The sequence below is a fragment of the Camelus dromedarius genome, chromosome 1 (assembly GCF_036321535.1).
Source record: "Camelus dromedarius isolate mCamDro1 chromosome 1, mCamDro1.pat, whole genome shotgun sequence".
Lineage (NCBI taxonomy): Eukaryota > Metazoa > Chordata > Mammalia > Artiodactyla > Camelidae > Camelus > Camelus dromedarius.
The window spans coordinates 120,284,248-120,300,632 of record NC_087436.1 but is presented as its reverse complement, the minus strand read 5'-3'; the positions used below and the strand labels follow the sequence as shown (position 1 = coordinate 120,300,632).

General features: G+C 58.9%; 1 protein-coding gene across 19 annotated transcripts in view; it reads left to right on the top strand.

Annotated features, from left to right (window-relative positions):
* ABLIM2 (actin binding LIM protein family member 2) overlaps positions 1–16,385 on the top strand; it is a 139,261-nt gene that overhangs the window by 58,004 nt on the left and 64,872 nt on the right. For 18 of the 19 annotated variants that reach the window (XM_064488406.1, XM_064488375.1, XM_064488359.1 and 15 more), the window contains exons 5-7: positions 2,999–3,125; positions 5,821–5,914; positions 15,096–15,183. In XM_064488406.1, the coding sequence (XP_064344476.1) occupies positions 2,999–3,125; positions 5,821–5,914; positions 15,096–15,183 (309 nt within the window). Of the gene's footprint in view, positions 1–2,998; positions 3,126–5,820; positions 5,915–8,120; positions 8,537–15,095; positions 15,184–16,385 lie in introns of those variants that run through there. The other variant, XM_064488402.1, reaches the window with a different exon arrangement.

The window sequence follows — 16,385 nt, the reverse complement described above, 5'->3', positions numbered from 1 at the left end:
GGGGGCTGCTCTGTGGGGGCAGGGAACAGAAGTGAAAAAGCCTGGTGGCAGAGCCAGGCCAGGGAGCTCCCACTGCATCCTGGAGGCAATGAGGAGCCATAGATGGCTATTGGGTGAGGTAGTGCCAAGGCGGGTAGGGAGAGCTAGGAACACAAGCCTGAGCAGTGCAGTCTGCCTGGCAGGTGGTGGTGGCTGGGGGTGGCAAGCAGCCCCTCTTCCGTAGGGTGGGACGCCACGGCTGGTCACCTTTGTGGGCTGCCTTCCCTGGGGGGTGGACCGTGGCTGGCTGCTCCCATGGCGTCAAGCCTGGTGCCAGGGCCCTGAGCTTCCCTCTTCCGCTCTCTGGCCTGAGCCTGTTGCTTAGCAACAGGATAAGCGCTCCTTGCTGGATGTCCACGCCTTCCCCGGGGAGGGACACACCACTCCTTCCGGGTGGCCAGCCCCTCTGTTCACAACGGAGCATTCCAGGCTGCTGCTGCCCTGGACTGCCTCCCCCCCTGCCCTGGGGTGAGGGTCTTCTCCCGGAGAGCCCCCTTTGCTCCTGTTCAGGCTCCCCTTTTCAGGGCTCCTCCCTGACTCTCCAGCTCTGAACAGGTCACAGGGCTCAGAGAGGCCCAGCACCATGCCAGTCCGTGGCAGCGAGAGTGGACCCTGCCACGTACCACCTGTGGGCCCTAGGCAAGCTAGGTCCCCTCTCTGGTCCTTGGGAATGAAGGTGGGGTCAGCAGTGGATGTGGATGGTGGCCTGGAGGGGCAGCCTGGGGTGGGGGCAGCCGGAGCTGGGAACCTAGGGCCTTGGACGGGGAGCAGCTCTGTCCGAGATGAGGCACCCCTGTGGCCAGTGCTTGGACTTGGCTTCACCTGCTGGGGCCCAGCCCAGCCCAGCCAGGATGGGGTCACACTCAGAACCTGGGGCGACACTTGGAGACAGGACCTGGAGGCCCACCAGAGTCGGGAAGGAAGAGGCATGGCCCTCGCACCTGAGCCCTCCGCTGGGTGTACACCAATGGGGTGGGGTCCTCAGGCCTTCCCAGATAGGTTTCACCACCTGGGCTGTGACCCTGGGAACCTCTGTGGCTTCTGCCCGAGAGAGGTTGCTGTTCAGGTACCTGGGAGTGGGGAACAGGACCTGAGCCCCAGCCCATCTCTCAGAAGTGGGATGAGCCTTGCCTACGGTGAGGCTGTGAGGTTAAAGGAGAGGGTGGCATGGACAGATGCGGAGGGGCTGGGGCCTGTGGGCGGAGCAGGCACTCGGGCTGCTCTGTGGGGCGCTGGAGCCCCCAGGAACCAACCTCTCTCCTGGCACCCCCACAACCAAAACCTCCACCACCACCGCGCTGCAGGCAGGGTTGAGTCACCAGTTCAGCATAGAGCCCAGTGCGTGGGGTGCACTGGGACAGGTTTCATCTGTCCCGGCAGCTGCTTGCAGCTCCCCCTGCGGAGTCTGGGATGCTTGGAGAAATTGCAGGCCAAGCCCATAATGTCTAACACCTTCAAGTGTTAGAACCCAGTGTTCTTGTGTTCGCCCCAGAGCCCCCCTCCGCTCCCTAACCTGGTTAGATCTGTGGGGCAGGGGGTGAGTGGGATCTGACCCTGCACCCCACCCCCACCCTGAGGTCACCACTGGGGCTGAGAGAGGCTACCTGGCACATCCCGGGTGTCTTGCAAGTTATTGGCAGAGCCGGGCCTTGAACGCATGACTAGGTCTGCTAGAGGAAGGTGCACTTGAGGGGAAACAGGGAAAGTGTTTGGGAGGCTCTAGAAGGGTCCTACTAGGGGAGGGCCCCAGGCTCATTCCCTGCTGCGATGGCAGAGCCAGGCCCTGGGCTCAGGCGTGAGTGGGCTGCAGGTTTGGCCCTTCCTGGTGACCTCTGCCCTAGGCAGTGGGAGCACACTCTCTCAAGGACATCCCTGTCATTTGCAAAGTCATGCGAAGCTGTGCTGAGCTCCAGATGTGTTTAGAACATGCTGATTGCCGTTTCCATGACAACGGTCCTTGCACCTTGCTCTTGCCTCTGCGTTTACTGCTCGCTGTTAGTGAGACTCTGCTCAGCGTTGACCGGAACCCATAGGGGGGCTGCGGGCCAGGTGTGACGTCCATGTCCCCCCGCAGCTGCCGGTGGCAAGTCACCCGGAGCCTGTCCCCTGGGGGAGAGCACGCTGCTGACACGTAGCAGGCAGAGTGGTAAAGTATCCGCCTCTCGCAAGGTCTTCCTCCCGCGACAGCAGCAGTTGTGATGAGTGTCCGGCCTCGCGTGCACTATTCTCTCTCTCACTGTTATCAAGCCCACCCTTCCCCCTGTTAACAGCTCCGTAAATTGTGTTCCCATTTCAGTGGGCACAGAGAGGTGAAATGACTCGGCCACAGTCACACAGCTGGTGGGGGCAGCCTGGCTCCGAGGTCCGTGCTTCCAGCCACTCCTGAGGCCTGGCTCTGACCTGAGCTGAGATCCGGAGCAGGAGCTCGGGCAGAGGGCAGAGCGTCCTGTGTCCTAGGTGTGGCACAGGCGGCCACAGAAGACCTGGGGCAGGAGGGCTTCCTGGGAGAGGCGCCCTGGCAGGCGAGCGCTCGGAGGGCGTGGCGGGTGGGGGCTCCAGCCTCTCTCATGCGGCACAGTGAGTTTCAAAGTCCACCTGCCAACAGAGGAGGAAAGTGGGGCCACCCAGACCCACTGCCATCAGGCACCCTGCTGCCTGAGCCGCTCCCTCTCGGGACAGCCCCCATGGCTGTCAGTGTGGTCCTGTCCATCTCCGGAAGGTGGGGCCTCTGTCTCCTCATCCCAGTATCCCCCGCTCATGGTCCAGGCTGCATGCAGTCGTCGCTCAGTGCGTGCAGGAATGAGCCCCATGTGTCTTCTACATGCTCACACTGGCAGTCGTGTATCAGGGTCCTTTAACAGCTCCTGGCCCCCCGCCCACCCTAGATGCCCTTGTGGTGTCTGAGGTCCCACTCCTCTCACCCACGAGGGTGACATCTGTGCTCTGTTCTTTCTTGCAGGTTGCGGGGGCTGCGGTGCAGAGATCAAAAACGGCCAGTCCCTGGTGGCCTTGGACAAGCACTGGCATTTGGGCTGTTTCAAGTGCAAGACGTGCGGGAAACAACTGAACGCGGAGTACATCAGCAAGTGAGTGGGGGGCCAGCCCGCCGGCCCTGCCACCAGGGCTGGGGCAGGGTCCCCCGTGCCCGCCTTGTGCCCTCCACCTTTCTCCTGCCTTCCTCCTGGCTACTCCGTCTGTGTGAGGCCAGGAGCCCCATCCTGGACCGGCGCGTTTGCCCGTGGCCAGTGCCCTCTCCCTGCCAGCCTCGCTTCCTTGACGCGGTTTGCAGAGACTCCGACGCCATTTCTGTTCACTGACACAGAGATGTTAGCGCTCCCATCTTTAACCTTATGAAACACCTCCCCACGCCGCCTCTGGGTGTCACCCTCCCTGTGGAATTGCCCCCTTTGCTGGTGCCCGGAGACCCTGCAGAGTAATAAGTGGACATCAGCTGATGCCGGCAGTATCAGGGCAGCCCTGTCTCAGGTGTCACACGTGTAACAGCACAGCCCCACGCGCTGTCTTCTGCTCCCGCAGGCCAGCACGGTGTCCCTGACGTGTGGTCAGGAGGCGGCGGGGAGAGAGCCTTCTGGAGATCAGGGCCTGAACAGGGCAGCTGGTCTGCCAGGCAGGGGTGCATTTTAATCCCGGGATATCAGGAACCGAGAAGTGTGAGCCCCAGAAAGCACAGGGGAGGGAAGAGTCGGGGGTGAGCTCAAAGGCGCAGAGTGCAGAGCAGCTCCCTCCTGCAAGTGAGGGACTTTTTTGGCAACTTCCGTCAGAGACTACACTCGCTTCTGATGCTCCGAGGGAACAGAGCCATCACAGGAGACGAATGGGTTAAAAAAATACCTGCAATAAAACTGCACAGAATGAAACACACGTACACACATGCACACACCACAGGCACACACTCGTGCACGTGAGACTGTGTGCCACACCGAGGGAATCCGAATCAGGTGGCTGCATGGTCCCGTGTCCGTTCCCCAGTGGACCTGTGCTCGGCTGCTGTGAGATGAGACCACTGGGGGAACCTGGGAAAGCCCACTCTGGGTTTCTCTGTATCGTTTCTTTCAAGTGCATGTGGATCTACAATCATCTCAAATAAAAACGTTGTCATTGAAGGCCCCCAAACCGACATGAGCCTCTGTCCAGGCTGGGTCAGGCTGAGTGAGTGTCTGGCCACTGGGGCCGGGACCTGTTGCCTCTGTCACAGTGAAGGGAAGGAGTGAGTGACACAGAAGGCAGCCTGGGGGACTGGACAGAGCACTTAAAATAAAATAAAATCAGGCCCAGCCCCCAGCACACTGCAGCCCCGCTCACGCGCGGAGGTAGCTCACCCACGCTTAGCAGCCTCGGAACTGCCCCGATTCACAAGGAGGGTGTGGGTGTTGCCATGGGGACGTTATCGCTGCACGTCCTGGGTTTGCTGCATGTACAGCCACTTGCGGGGGCGAGGAGGGTCCCGAGGTCAGGGTCTTTGAAGGTGGGCCCTGAGGGCCCAGCTCACACACTCCCTCTCCTGTGGAAGGGAGGGTTGCTTCCTCCCTGACGCTGCAGCCCAGAGGCTGGGACCCAGCACCAGGTCGTTCCCCTCCTGCCAGCATCTGTGTGATTCACAGTCCAGAGCTTTGAGGAAAAGAGGGCTCTAGTCTCCTGACAGCTTGAGAAATTTTACCTTCCACTGGAGGCTGTGCAAAAATCAAACCCAATCTGGGACTAACACTGCAGGCTCAGCAGTGCTGGGAGAGAGATGCCTGGGTTAATGGGTGCTCTCCGCCGCACCTCCCGCCATGCCCGTCTCCTGATGGGCGGGGCCTGGGGCCAGGTAGACAGCCTTGCTTAGCGGTGACAAGGACAGTGGCCTCAGCCACTGAGTGACAAGTGCCTGCCAAGTGCTGGGCACTGGCCACACCTGGTCTTACTTAGTTCATGCTCTTATGTCTCCCATTTTACAGGTGGGGAAGCTGAGGCCCCGACAGGTGAAGTGACCGCTGGGACTGGGCACTTGAGTGCAAGCCTGTGCACTTCACTGCTGCCCGCCAGCGCCTCCCCACGTGGAGCGGTAGCACCACCGCGGAGCCCTCCTGCCCCGCGCTCACTGCCACTTGTCCCGCTGACCTCAGAATGATGATGCCAGTTGACTTTTAATGAGTTCCCACATTGCCAAATACCTTACAGGCCTTGCGTCTGCATTACCTTCCATCAGCCAACCTGCAGACCAGCTGTTTCCTTGCAGTTCAGTTAATGTGGTTCAACACTGAAGCAACCAGCCCACGGCTGCCCAGTGTCGACTGAAATAAAGTGCCCAACCTAAAAGCTGAGAGTTATGTTTTACTGAGCAGACTTCCTGAGGACTCGAGCCCGGGACACAGCCTCTCAGGCTGCTGTAAGAGACTGTTCCAAAGCGGCAAGGGAGAAGCCAGGATATGTAGGCATTTTTGCAACGTAGACCAGGTAGTCGGAACATCAAAAGATTACTTTTCATTAAAGAAAACCCGATGTCTCAAGTTAAGGAATTTGGTACACCTCAGTTTCTCCACTTGTGAAATGGGATGGTCTTTGCGGTGTTTCTTGTGGGGCTGCTGTGATGGTGGAGGCGGCCCTGCTGGCACCTCTGAGTCCCCAGTACATGCTGTCTGAGGGTCGTGGTGTTAGCTGGAGCAGGGGAAGTGGGTTTTTCCCCCTTGGACATGGCCCTTCCCACTGGGGAGGGCTGTCGTCAGAGCTTGCGGGTCCTCAGGTGCCACCCACCCGTCCTGACTGCCGGCTTTGTTGCAGGGATGGGCTGCCCTACTGTGAGGCCGACTATCACACCAAGTTTGGGATCCGCTGTGACGGCTGCGAGAAGTACATCACGGGGCACGTGCTGGAGGTAAGCGCAGCCCAGAAAGAATTCAGAGACGAGACGCAGAGGTTAAGAAAGTAAAGTGGGAATTTAGTAAGGGGTGGATAGGACACTCTAAAGTGGAGACCAGGCAGGCTCAGGTGAGCCGGTGCCCTGAGTTTCTCTGGCAAGTTGGTTACATAGGGTGTAAAAATGAATGGACAGAATATTCATTGGGGAGAGAGGGGTTTGGGGCCGTATTTTCTGATTTTCATCCCAGCTCCACCTTCCCAAAGGAAGGAGGGATTTTTGTCCTTATTTAGTCTGGATCAGAAGTGTCATGGCGTCGGTGCAAGCTGGGTACGTCTAATCTGCAAGGCTAATTTTATTGAAATAAGAGCATAATGAGCAAAAGGTTATATTAGGACACTGGAGATTCCTGCCTTTTCCCACCTTTCTTTGTCGACCTCCAGGCCTCTCGTCACCCCAGAAAGTGTGGCCACTTATCAGCCCAGAGGTTCCTGCTTTTGTTTCTCTGCCCAGGGACCCTGCTGTTTACCTGACCTGTGGTTTCCTGCATTTGGCCTGCGCCCCTCCTTTCTGCCCAATTCCTGCTGTTTGGCCTGTGTCCTCCTTTCTCTGCTCACATCTAGCTATCTGCCTGCTCCAACAAGAAGGGGACCCTCGGGGTGTCTGACATGCGTGTTTGTGCAGGAATCTGCGTGCCTGAGCCTTTGCTCCCCCTTCCTCCCAGCTCTGCTAGAGGACACCTTCCTCAGCTGTCTAGGGCCTGCTCAGTGAGTGCCACCTCCTCCAGGAAGCCTCCCGTGACACTCTCTCACCTGTGCTCTCTGCACATTGACAGAGTGGTAGGAAGGACTTGAGATCCTCGGCTCAGCCCTTCTGCGTCCAGCTGGGGAGTCTGAGGCTCGGAGGGTGTAACAGTGAGCCTGGGAGGCAGGACCGGCCCCGCAGGCAGGCCGGGCCAAACGTGTTTCCAGGGTCGGGGGCCTCTGGGTGCTGACCTGTGCGTTTCTTGATCTGGGTGGTAGTTGCACGGGTGTGTCCCTTTATGAAAATAACATGTATTGTGAGCTTTTCTACATTTGTTTGGTAAGATCAATCCCATGGGATGACCAGGACCAAACCCCACCAACCCGATTCTTGGTCCCAGCCGGCCCCTTCACCCTGCTCTGCAGCCCCCTCTGGGCTCTGTGCTGGGGCAGGTGGATGGACCATCCCGTGGCCTGTAGGGGAGGACACAGGTGACTAGAGGACCTGGCAGAGCACTGGGAGGGGAGGGGCCCTGATCCAGTCAAGGGGCCTAGGAGCCTTTTCCAAGGAGGTCACAGAAGCAGCTTCTGGGGGTGGGAAGACAGGTTGGGAGGTGAGGCTGCAGGACCCTCCAGCCACCCTCCCTGACAAAGGCTTCTGAGCCCAGGAAAGCCTGGGTAGGATTTGCATTTTTAAAAAGTCCCTCAGATTGCTGCTGAGGCCTGACTGGAGGCCAGCCAGGAAGGGATGGGCATTCCTGCACCTCTCAGGGCTCCTGCCCCACAGCTGGAGCCCAGCCTGCAGCGGGGCCCAGACGCCTTGGTGGAGCTGCACGCTGGGCACTGAGCTGCTTTTCTGGAAATTATACTCAACATCAGAGCAGGAGGGACAGCGTTGCACCAGGGCCTTAGCTCTGGGGAGGCAGAGAGGGAAAAGGAGTGGGCACCCCATCCAGAGGGCCATGTTGCCCTCCCTGCCATCTCCCTCATTCCCCGGCCACCATGGCTGGCATGGTCCCCAGGCTCTGTGTGGAGCTGTGCCCTCCTCTGCCCAAAGGCCTCCATGGATGGGTGTGATTACACGCTCATTGATTGAAGAGAGCCACATCATAGAATGGGTCAGAACCCTCCTCAGGAAGCCAGCGGGACATGTGTGAGGTGTCCCTCAGCTCAGTGCTGGCCCCGGAGTAGCCGGCGGGGTGCACTGTTGTCATCAGGCCGTCAGCGGGCCTCCCCTGATGGACCGGATCGGGAGGGTGGGGGGACCCCGTCTGCAGGGTAAGCATCCCCAGTACTGAATGCTGGGCTGGGCAGGGCCAAATACAGACTTCGGGGGTTTGGAGCCGTGAATGGCCCCCCCGCTGCGCTCTGGTTAATTGACAGGAAGGGACTGCCTGAATGGCCAGGAGCAGGAGAAAAGCAGGTCTGCGGCGGAGGGGGGGGGGGGATACAAAGAGCCTCCCAGGGAAGATTAACGCGCTTGTTTTCGCCTCTGCCGGCAAGTTCCGTGGTGTGCGGGGAGGCCGAGTCGCGCGGGCCCTGCGCAGCTCTGAGCATCCTCACCAGCAAGGCGGCAGCTGCGGCGGGCGGGCGGCGGGCGGAGACGCGCCGGCTCCCTCCGCAGAAGGGGAGCGCCCCCCGCGGTGGCATCTCCTGAGCCCGGCCCAGAGCGTGCTGGCGCCCCGCGGGGCGGGCCGGGGCTACTGGGAGCGGCAGGAGGCAGGTGATGGGACCTGGAAAAGAAGGAAAAGGATCCAGACCACTGGCTGAAGGGTGAAGGTGTCCATCCTCACCATCACGCTGCCCGTTCCTGCCAGCCTGTTCTGGAAAGGGGCACTGGACAGGGTTCGAGGGGCCGACCCGTAGGACTGGACTCTGGTGCCAGGACCCCGTGCAGGTAGGAAGCTCCTGGGTCTGACGAGGAGCCACGCAGGCTGCAGGTGGGTAGGCTTGCCCGGAGCTGGCCGATCAGCCAGAAGGGAGAACCCCAGGCACCTGTCACCCACCTCGTCTTGCCCTGCAAGATGCTTTCCTCTCCGGAGCCCAAGTAGGAGAGCAGCCGGGCCCCCTCCCCCCCCCCCCCCCGCAGGAGCCCTCAATCTGTGCCGCGTCTGCGTGTGCTGGGCCCAGTGCCACCTTCTGCTGGGCGCCAGCCGCCAGCCACCTTGCCGGCTGCCTGAGAAATGCGCATTTGGTGGTGGTGGTGCGGTTCCCCCCACCCCCGCCCTGCTCCCCCCACCCAGTCATTCCTAAATATTTAGCATCCTCTACCTCGAGCTTTCCTGCTTCCCATGGATCTGGGGTGATTACCTGGATGAGCCTGCTCTGTGCTGGGTGTGGAGGAGCGTCCTGGGTCTGGAGGGGACCTGGGAGGGGCTGACATCGGCCCCCACCCCGTTGCCGAGACAGATGGCTAGGCATGTGGGGAGAGCCGAGGTGGGTGGCTGGGAGCAGCCCTGCTGCAGAGCTGGCTCCGGGGGATGGCGTTGCTCTCAGAGAGAGCTGGAAGGTGGCTTGGTGAATTGCTGGGGGACGGTGGTTTAGTGGGACCCACTAGACCAGAGTTTGATAAGGGGGAGGATGTGTTGAGTGAGGGGGAGTCCCTGGCTCAGGCCCTGCCACCACCTTGTTCTCTACTTGTTCTCCCAGGATTAGCAGGACCACTTCCGGCACAGGTGGGAGGGGTGGGGTGGGGGCTGGGAGCGCTTCTGGCTCAGCCCTGCCCTCCTTAACCATGGCGGTGCCTCTGGCTGAGCCCACCTGCCTCCTGCAGCCTGGCTGTCTCCATGGTAACGAGAAGCCCAGGGTCCCTGAGGACCACTAATTAATGCCTTCCTCGTGTTATTCCTTCGTCTCTGCTTCCCTCCTCCAGCCTCCCTTCCTCCCTTCCTTCTGCTCCTCCTTCCTCAATCCACCACTCACCTCACAGACCCTTCCTGAGCACTCACCATGTCCCACCCTGGCCTGGAGGAGCCCTGCAGGGAGGGGGCCGCCCAGGTCCAGCGGCCAGCTGGACACTTCTCCTCCGTTTCACATAGACCATCTCCTGCAACTCCAGGTGCTTGGTTCTTTGTTCCCTCCTTCTTCGCTCCTTCCTTTTCCCCCTTGTAAACGGGCAGGAATTTAATCACTGGGAGAAAACAAACCCTGTGTTCCAAACCAATAAAGGTGTTTACTAAGGACAGAAGTGAAGTCAACTGCCCAAGGCCCCAGCTTCTCTCTTTTTAGAAAAAATTTAATGAATGTGTTTATTTTAAAAACATGCTCAGAAGAAATATCTGTTTATCATAAAATAAATCAGAAAACCATCCATAGTGAATACCATCACCCAGAAAAACTGTTAGCATTTAGATATCCTTTTAGAGTGTGCACGTATACACACACGGTGAGACACACACAGATACAGAGATGCACGCACAGACACAGAGACACACACAGACTCAGAGACACACACAGACACAGAGACACACACACAGACACAGAGACACACACAGACACAGAGACACACACAGACACACACACAGAGACACACACAGACAGAGACACACACAGACACACTCAGACTTGCCTTCAGCCTGACATCATGTCCCCGCTCAGCACCCAACAAGGATCAGTGCCTCTGGTCCTGATCCTCAAAGATGAATCCCTCAGTGCGTTCCCTCGGCACCTGGGGTCGAGGAAGCCAGGAAGGGTACCAGGCAGACGTCCTATTGCAGGACTTTTCAGAGCCTTGATAGCTGACATGATGGAATGCCTGGAGGAGTACATCACTTCTCTGCTCCAGACTCACTGGTCAGAACCCCCACGTCCTCCAGGACCCCTTATGCATGACCGGTGGGCACTGTTTCCTCGTTCTTAAGGTCTTTAAGGGACAGCCCCACTGCATGCAGCTCTGCTGTAGGGCCTGAGGACAGTGGAGGACGAGGGGACAAGGCTCAGTCCTGGAGTGGTCACCCTAGACAGAGCTGAGGGTGAGAGAGGATGGGCCACACCAGCCTCGACATGTCCCCCCTGAGACCCCGAGCCCAGAGTGAGCCTCTCCCAAGGCCAGTGGTGTCAGCGATGTGGAGAGGGACAGGGGTAAGCCAGGGCCTCTGGGGAGGGTCTTGGCCACCATGACGTGGAGCCAGAATCTTCTTTTCAGGACGAAGTTGCACCAGGAGGGTCTTGGGCTGCAGACGCCTCTATGCAGGCTGCCAGGCACTCCCCCAGCTGCACTCCTGCTGAAGGTTTGGATTAGCAAATTTCATTTTATCGAAGTGCTCTGGTGATTAGGTCTCTTAAGATCTGAATTCAGTCTGGTCATTCAGCAAGGAGACTAAATCTTCGATTCAGGCCCAGGGATGTGCCACCAGCAGCCACTGGGAGCTGGCCAGCCTGGGCGGGGGGATGTGTGACATTTCTGACCCGGGACGGGGGGTGGGGGGTGGGGAGGTGAGCTGAGAAAGCAGGTGGAGGCATGGCTGGCTCTCTGGGGAACCGGCGAGGCCCTGGATGGGTTTAGGGAGGAGAAGGGGACGTCTGCATGGGGGGCGGGAGGCACATCGCAGTCCAGGCCTGTCCCTCTCTGCTGCCACAGCCCGGGACGGGGGAGGACGTGGCTGCTTCTCTCGGCAGGGAGGGGAAGGAGTTTCTGGAGCCCAGAGTCACTGCCCCGTCTCCGCCAGCCTGGCCCTGCCTGTGCTCCGTGGGGCCGCGCTCAGAGCCCTCCACTCACCTTGGTACCGTGGAGGAGCAGCGAGCCCTCCCTGCCCCCCGAGGCTGCGTTCCTAACAAGCCTTGTTCTGTCTGATGAAAGAGGAGGGCCACTTGTCAGAAGGCACAAGACATCTTTTTAAAACCACGCACTACAGGATCTCACAGGCTTTGATACACTTTTAAACTCTGAGTCATCTTGAGTCCCACCTGGGTGGGCCACCTGCCCAGCTGGGGGCTGGGGTGGCTGCACAGAGGACCCGCCACGTGCTGATGTTTGAGGCCCTTCCGACAGTGACCACGAGGAAGGGCCCTGAAGCAGCCCACGTGGAACGTGGCCCCGGAGAGAGGGCGGGAGTGACAGCGGGGTTAATACAGGGGAGAGGATACCTTAGTGCTTGGCTCTATGAGCCTGTTAGTCTGCGTGGCCGCTGTGCCAGTGGCTGTGAGGCTTAAATGACACACACTTACTTCTCAGAGCTGTGGAGGCTGGAGAGCCGAGACCCAAAGGGGGCCCCTGGCTTGTGTCCTCGTGGGGCAGAGAGTTCTCTGGTGTCTCTTAAGGACACTAATGTCCGTCTAAGACATCACGGGGGCCCCAGGTCTCGAGACGGCATTCCTTTTTAAGGCTGAATGATCTCCCGTTGACAGAGGCCACAGTGTGCTTACCGCTCGGCCGCTGCCGGCCTTACAGGCTGTTTCCAGCTTCCGGCTGTTGGGAAGGACGCTGCTGTGAACGTTCGCGTACCAGGCTTTGTGCGGACCTGTGTTTTGATTTATCTTTATTTCTCTCGTTCTCGTCTGTTTGTTTTTCATATATGCCTAGGAGTGGAATTGCTGGGTTATACGATTAGTCTGTGTGTATCTTCCGGAGGCTCTGGCAAACCGCCTCCCGCGGTGGCTGCGCCCTTCCCCGCCCCGCACGAGGGCCCGGCTCCCCTGGCCTCGGCAGCGCCTGCTGTTCCCCGTTCTGTTTTGTCGTGGCTACAGTGGCCCTGGTGGGTGTGCCGCGGCGGCTCCCTGCTGCCTGGATTTGCATTTCCTCAAGGACAGTGATGTTGAGCATCTTGTGTTTGCTTCTTGGCTGTTCCTGTATCTTCTTTGGAAAAAAATGTCTGTTCAAGTCCTTTGCCCATTTTTAACTGGAGCGTTGGTCCTTTTGCTGCTGAGCTGTCAGAGTTCTTTATATTTTCTGGAGACTCAACACTTATCAGATCTATGATTTGCAAATATTTTCTCCAGTTCTGTGATTTGTGTTTCCACTTTCTTGATAACGTCCTTTGACGCACAGCAGTTTTTACTTTTTCTGAAGCCCGGTTAATCTGTGGTGGTATTGCGGCTCTTGCTTTTGGTGTCGTATCCAAGAATCCGAGGTCATCAGAATCTACCCTTGTGCTTCCTTCTACAGTTTTATGCTTTTGTGGGAGAACTCTTATTGGCATGTAACACACAGGAGTCCATGAATATGCCATGTGCAACCTGATAAGTCCCCACACACTGGACACACCCAGTAACCAGCACCCAGACCGAGAAGGAGCATGCCCAGCCCCCCAGACGCCCCTGGGAGCCCCCGATGGCAGCCCCCACCCTGACCCTAACAGTGTAGATTCATTTGCCTCATTTTGAACTTTGCAAAACTGGAATCTGCTCTTTAGTGTCTGACTTCCTTCGCTCAGTCTTGGGTCTGTCAGAGGCCTCTGTACCGATTGTTCATGGGGTGGGGTTGGGGGACCCACAGAGTCAGGGACCCCCAGGCTGGAGGCTGAGGCCACAAGGGCCAGACTCCTGGACTGCAAGCCTGGCTCCACCGCCTCACACTGTGCGACCTTGCTCAGCTTCCTCTACCTCTCTGTGCCCTTATGGAAACGAGGGTAGCAATGTACCTCATCTCAAGGATGAAGGCAAGCTAGCGTGTGGAAGGGCTTCTGGCTCACGCTGCGGGAGTCGCTGGCAGCCGCCGCCCCCCACCCCGCCCTGGGGCTGCTGTTTTTGGAGGCCAGGTGCTAGAGGTGGGAGGGGCTTTCTAGGCGGAGGGAAGAGCAAGGATGCGGGGCGGGCTCCCTGCTCAGCCTTAGCTCTCTTTGATCGGGTCAGGGTATCCAGCCTGTCACCTTAGAAGACGCCCCCGCAGTCTCCTCTGTCCACCTGGCTGACGTGCGGAGACGCGACGCGAGGTGCGCCGTGGAGACAGCTGTGTCCGTTTCCCTCATCAGGTGCTGTCTCGCCCAAGTGGCTGTCACCGAACTTCTGCTGTTTGAAGTCATGAGGGTGGGTTCCCCCGACCCAGAGTGAAGGGGGGTGCCTGCAGGAGCGAGGTGTGAGGGCAGGTCACAGGTCGCAGTGGCAACTGGGACCTTGCTGACAGGAGGTTTCTGCTTAAAGCTACAGAGCTGTTCCCGTCCCTGATTCCACCTCAGAGAGGGGGATGCTTTGACCCCTTGGCATTTGGATGCTGGTCATCACTGAAATGGTGTGTCCCCCTCACTCCCCCGGGGCCCAGTGCTGCGGTGTGTTGCGCTACCCAGATCAATCCTGCATCTAGGGGTTCCTGAAGTGACCCCCTGCCAAGTCCTGCCCTCGGAGGCTCACTGTCTAGCAAGGAAGAATTACCTGAAATGATTGTCAAACTCTGTGGAATGGGGCTCTGGGAGCCCAGAACAGGGACATATTCAGGGGGCGCTTCCAAGAGGAGGTGGCGTGGCGGTGAGATAGGAAGGTCCGGGTGGCCCGGGTGGGAGAGCGGGAAGAGCACTCCAGGTGGAAGGGACGGCAGGTGCAAAGGCCCAGAGGCTGCAAAGCAGGCGGGACTGAGGATGCAGCCTCCTGACACTTCCCAGAAGCATCCCTTTGCCTGAAGACCTCGCTGGGCCACGTCCACTGGCACATCGGGCCCCACGCAGGAGAGGAGCCTGCTCTGGGTTCTTCCTCCTGACAAGCAGGGGTCGCCTCGGGCCTGGTTTGCAGGGAAGGCACCGGGGGCCGGGGGAGGGAAAACGAGAGGCTTGTGATGAATTTCACTGCGGCACTTACTGACTCAGGGGAGCGAGTGTTACTAAGTCAGATTCAGAGAGTGGTGATTAACCTTCCCGTTTTAGGGCAGAGCGAGTCGAGTCGGGGCTGAGCATCGCAGGCAGCAGCAGGCTGCAGCCCCGCCCGCCGCCAGGTCCCGGTACAGTCCTGCTCGATACAGTGTATTGGGGTGGTTTTTGTACTTTGTTGAAAGAAGCCAAACTTGCCGATGTAAATTGCTTTGGTTATTTCAGTGTTAATATTTTAATCTGGTTTAATGGGTTTTAAGAACTATAAAACAGTAAACGCTAATTGAGAAAACTGAGCAATACAAGGATACAAAAAGAAAATGAGTCATCATTTTCACCCCACCTTTCCTGTCACTCCACCTGGGAAGATACTTTTAGCATCACCCTCTCCTCCCCAACCCCCCACGCACAGAGATGCGTGGGACCTGGCCCTCCTCTGCCTCATGCTGGGCAGACCCCTCTGCCGCTGAGCCGGGAGGAGCAGGTGACACAGCTGCTCTCCTGGGGACGGGTCTCTGCTCCCAGGCTGGCCCTCAGCACCCTGGACAGCCTGGGTCACCACTGGTCCCGTCCCATCCTGCCCCACAGTGTGGGCTCCCTGCTACACCACCCGCCTTCCAGCCTCATCTGGGCACCTAGTGTGGGCACGCTGTGCCCCGGGCTGAGTGCCGCTGTTCGGGCCCCTCACCCCGTGCTAACGCTGCCTCTCTGTGCTCTGTCCAGGCGGGGGAGAAGCACTACCACCCTCTGTGCGCACTATGCGTCCGGTGCGGCCGGATGTTTTCGGAAGGCGAGGAGATGTACCTGCAAGGTAAGAAGACGTGTGCTGCTCCGGACCCTCGGGTGACGCGCCCTGTGCTGGGTGTGAGCGCGTGGGTCACCCGAGCCTCCCGGGTGGTTAGGAAGCCCTGCCCCTCAGCGGGGGTGGGGGGCCCGGCTGGGCAGGGGTCCCCACCACCCAGCACCCGCCGGTCTAGGCAGAATGACAGACAGCCTGCCTCCTTTTGCGTCATCCGTCCAGGTGATGTCCGTGAACCTGAGATGGACGAGATTTTTAAAAAGTCAAATTCAAGAGCAGGACCCAGGAGTGTTGGAAATGTGGGGCCTCGTAGCAAAATGTGAAACAACAAGTAGTCCATGGTGCCTGTGGGGGCTTCAGGCCTGTCCCGAAAGCCCCTTAGCCCAGGGTCCAGGTTGATGAAGGGACGTGGAGACCAGTCACTCCCAAGTCTTCCTTCCTGGCCAGGGGAATCACCAGAGCGTCAGTAAGAGTTTTGGAGACAAAAACAGCCAACCTTCTAACCATTTCATGCATTTCGTGGGAAATCCCCCAACCTGGTCACCATTAAAAATAAAAACAGTAACAATAGAGCGAAGGCGAAGCGTCCTGTGGCCACCAGACCCGGAGAAACAGCGGGGCGGCCAGCTGCCCTCCTTCCTTCTGCAGTGACCCCTCTCCACTCATTGCTACCGGTTTAAAAATTACATCAACGCTCAGCCTGGAGCTCACAGCCCCGTCTGTTCACTGACGACATGTTTCTTCCCTGGGGCTGGGGGGACACAGCCGCTCTCCTTTGACTACACTTAGTGTATCACTCTGATGGCCCCCCTCCCCCCACCGCCTGCGGCTCCCTCATTCCCGAGCCAAGCTGCGGTGAAGGAAGCTGGTTCCACACTTGTCAAGGCAGCAGAGGAGGGGGAGCCAGCCGACTCCGAATTTGACCAGGATGGCTGGATATCCGTAGCCAGGGAGCCAGGTTGGGGTCGAGGTGGGGTGAGTGGATGGAATATTACGAAAAGAGACATGGAACATCGGGGATTCTTGCTGAGCCGGCCTCACAGGACTCCTGCTGAAGGCCGGCCAGGGCCTGGACAGCGAAGTCAGAGGTGGGGAACGAGGTATGGTCAGAGATGGAGTAGGGAGGTTCCCACTAAACCGCTCAGCAGGATTCTTGCAGAGACTGGGCCCAGCAGATTGGAGACCTTCTCCGAGGGGCCCAAGGCAGGATGGGT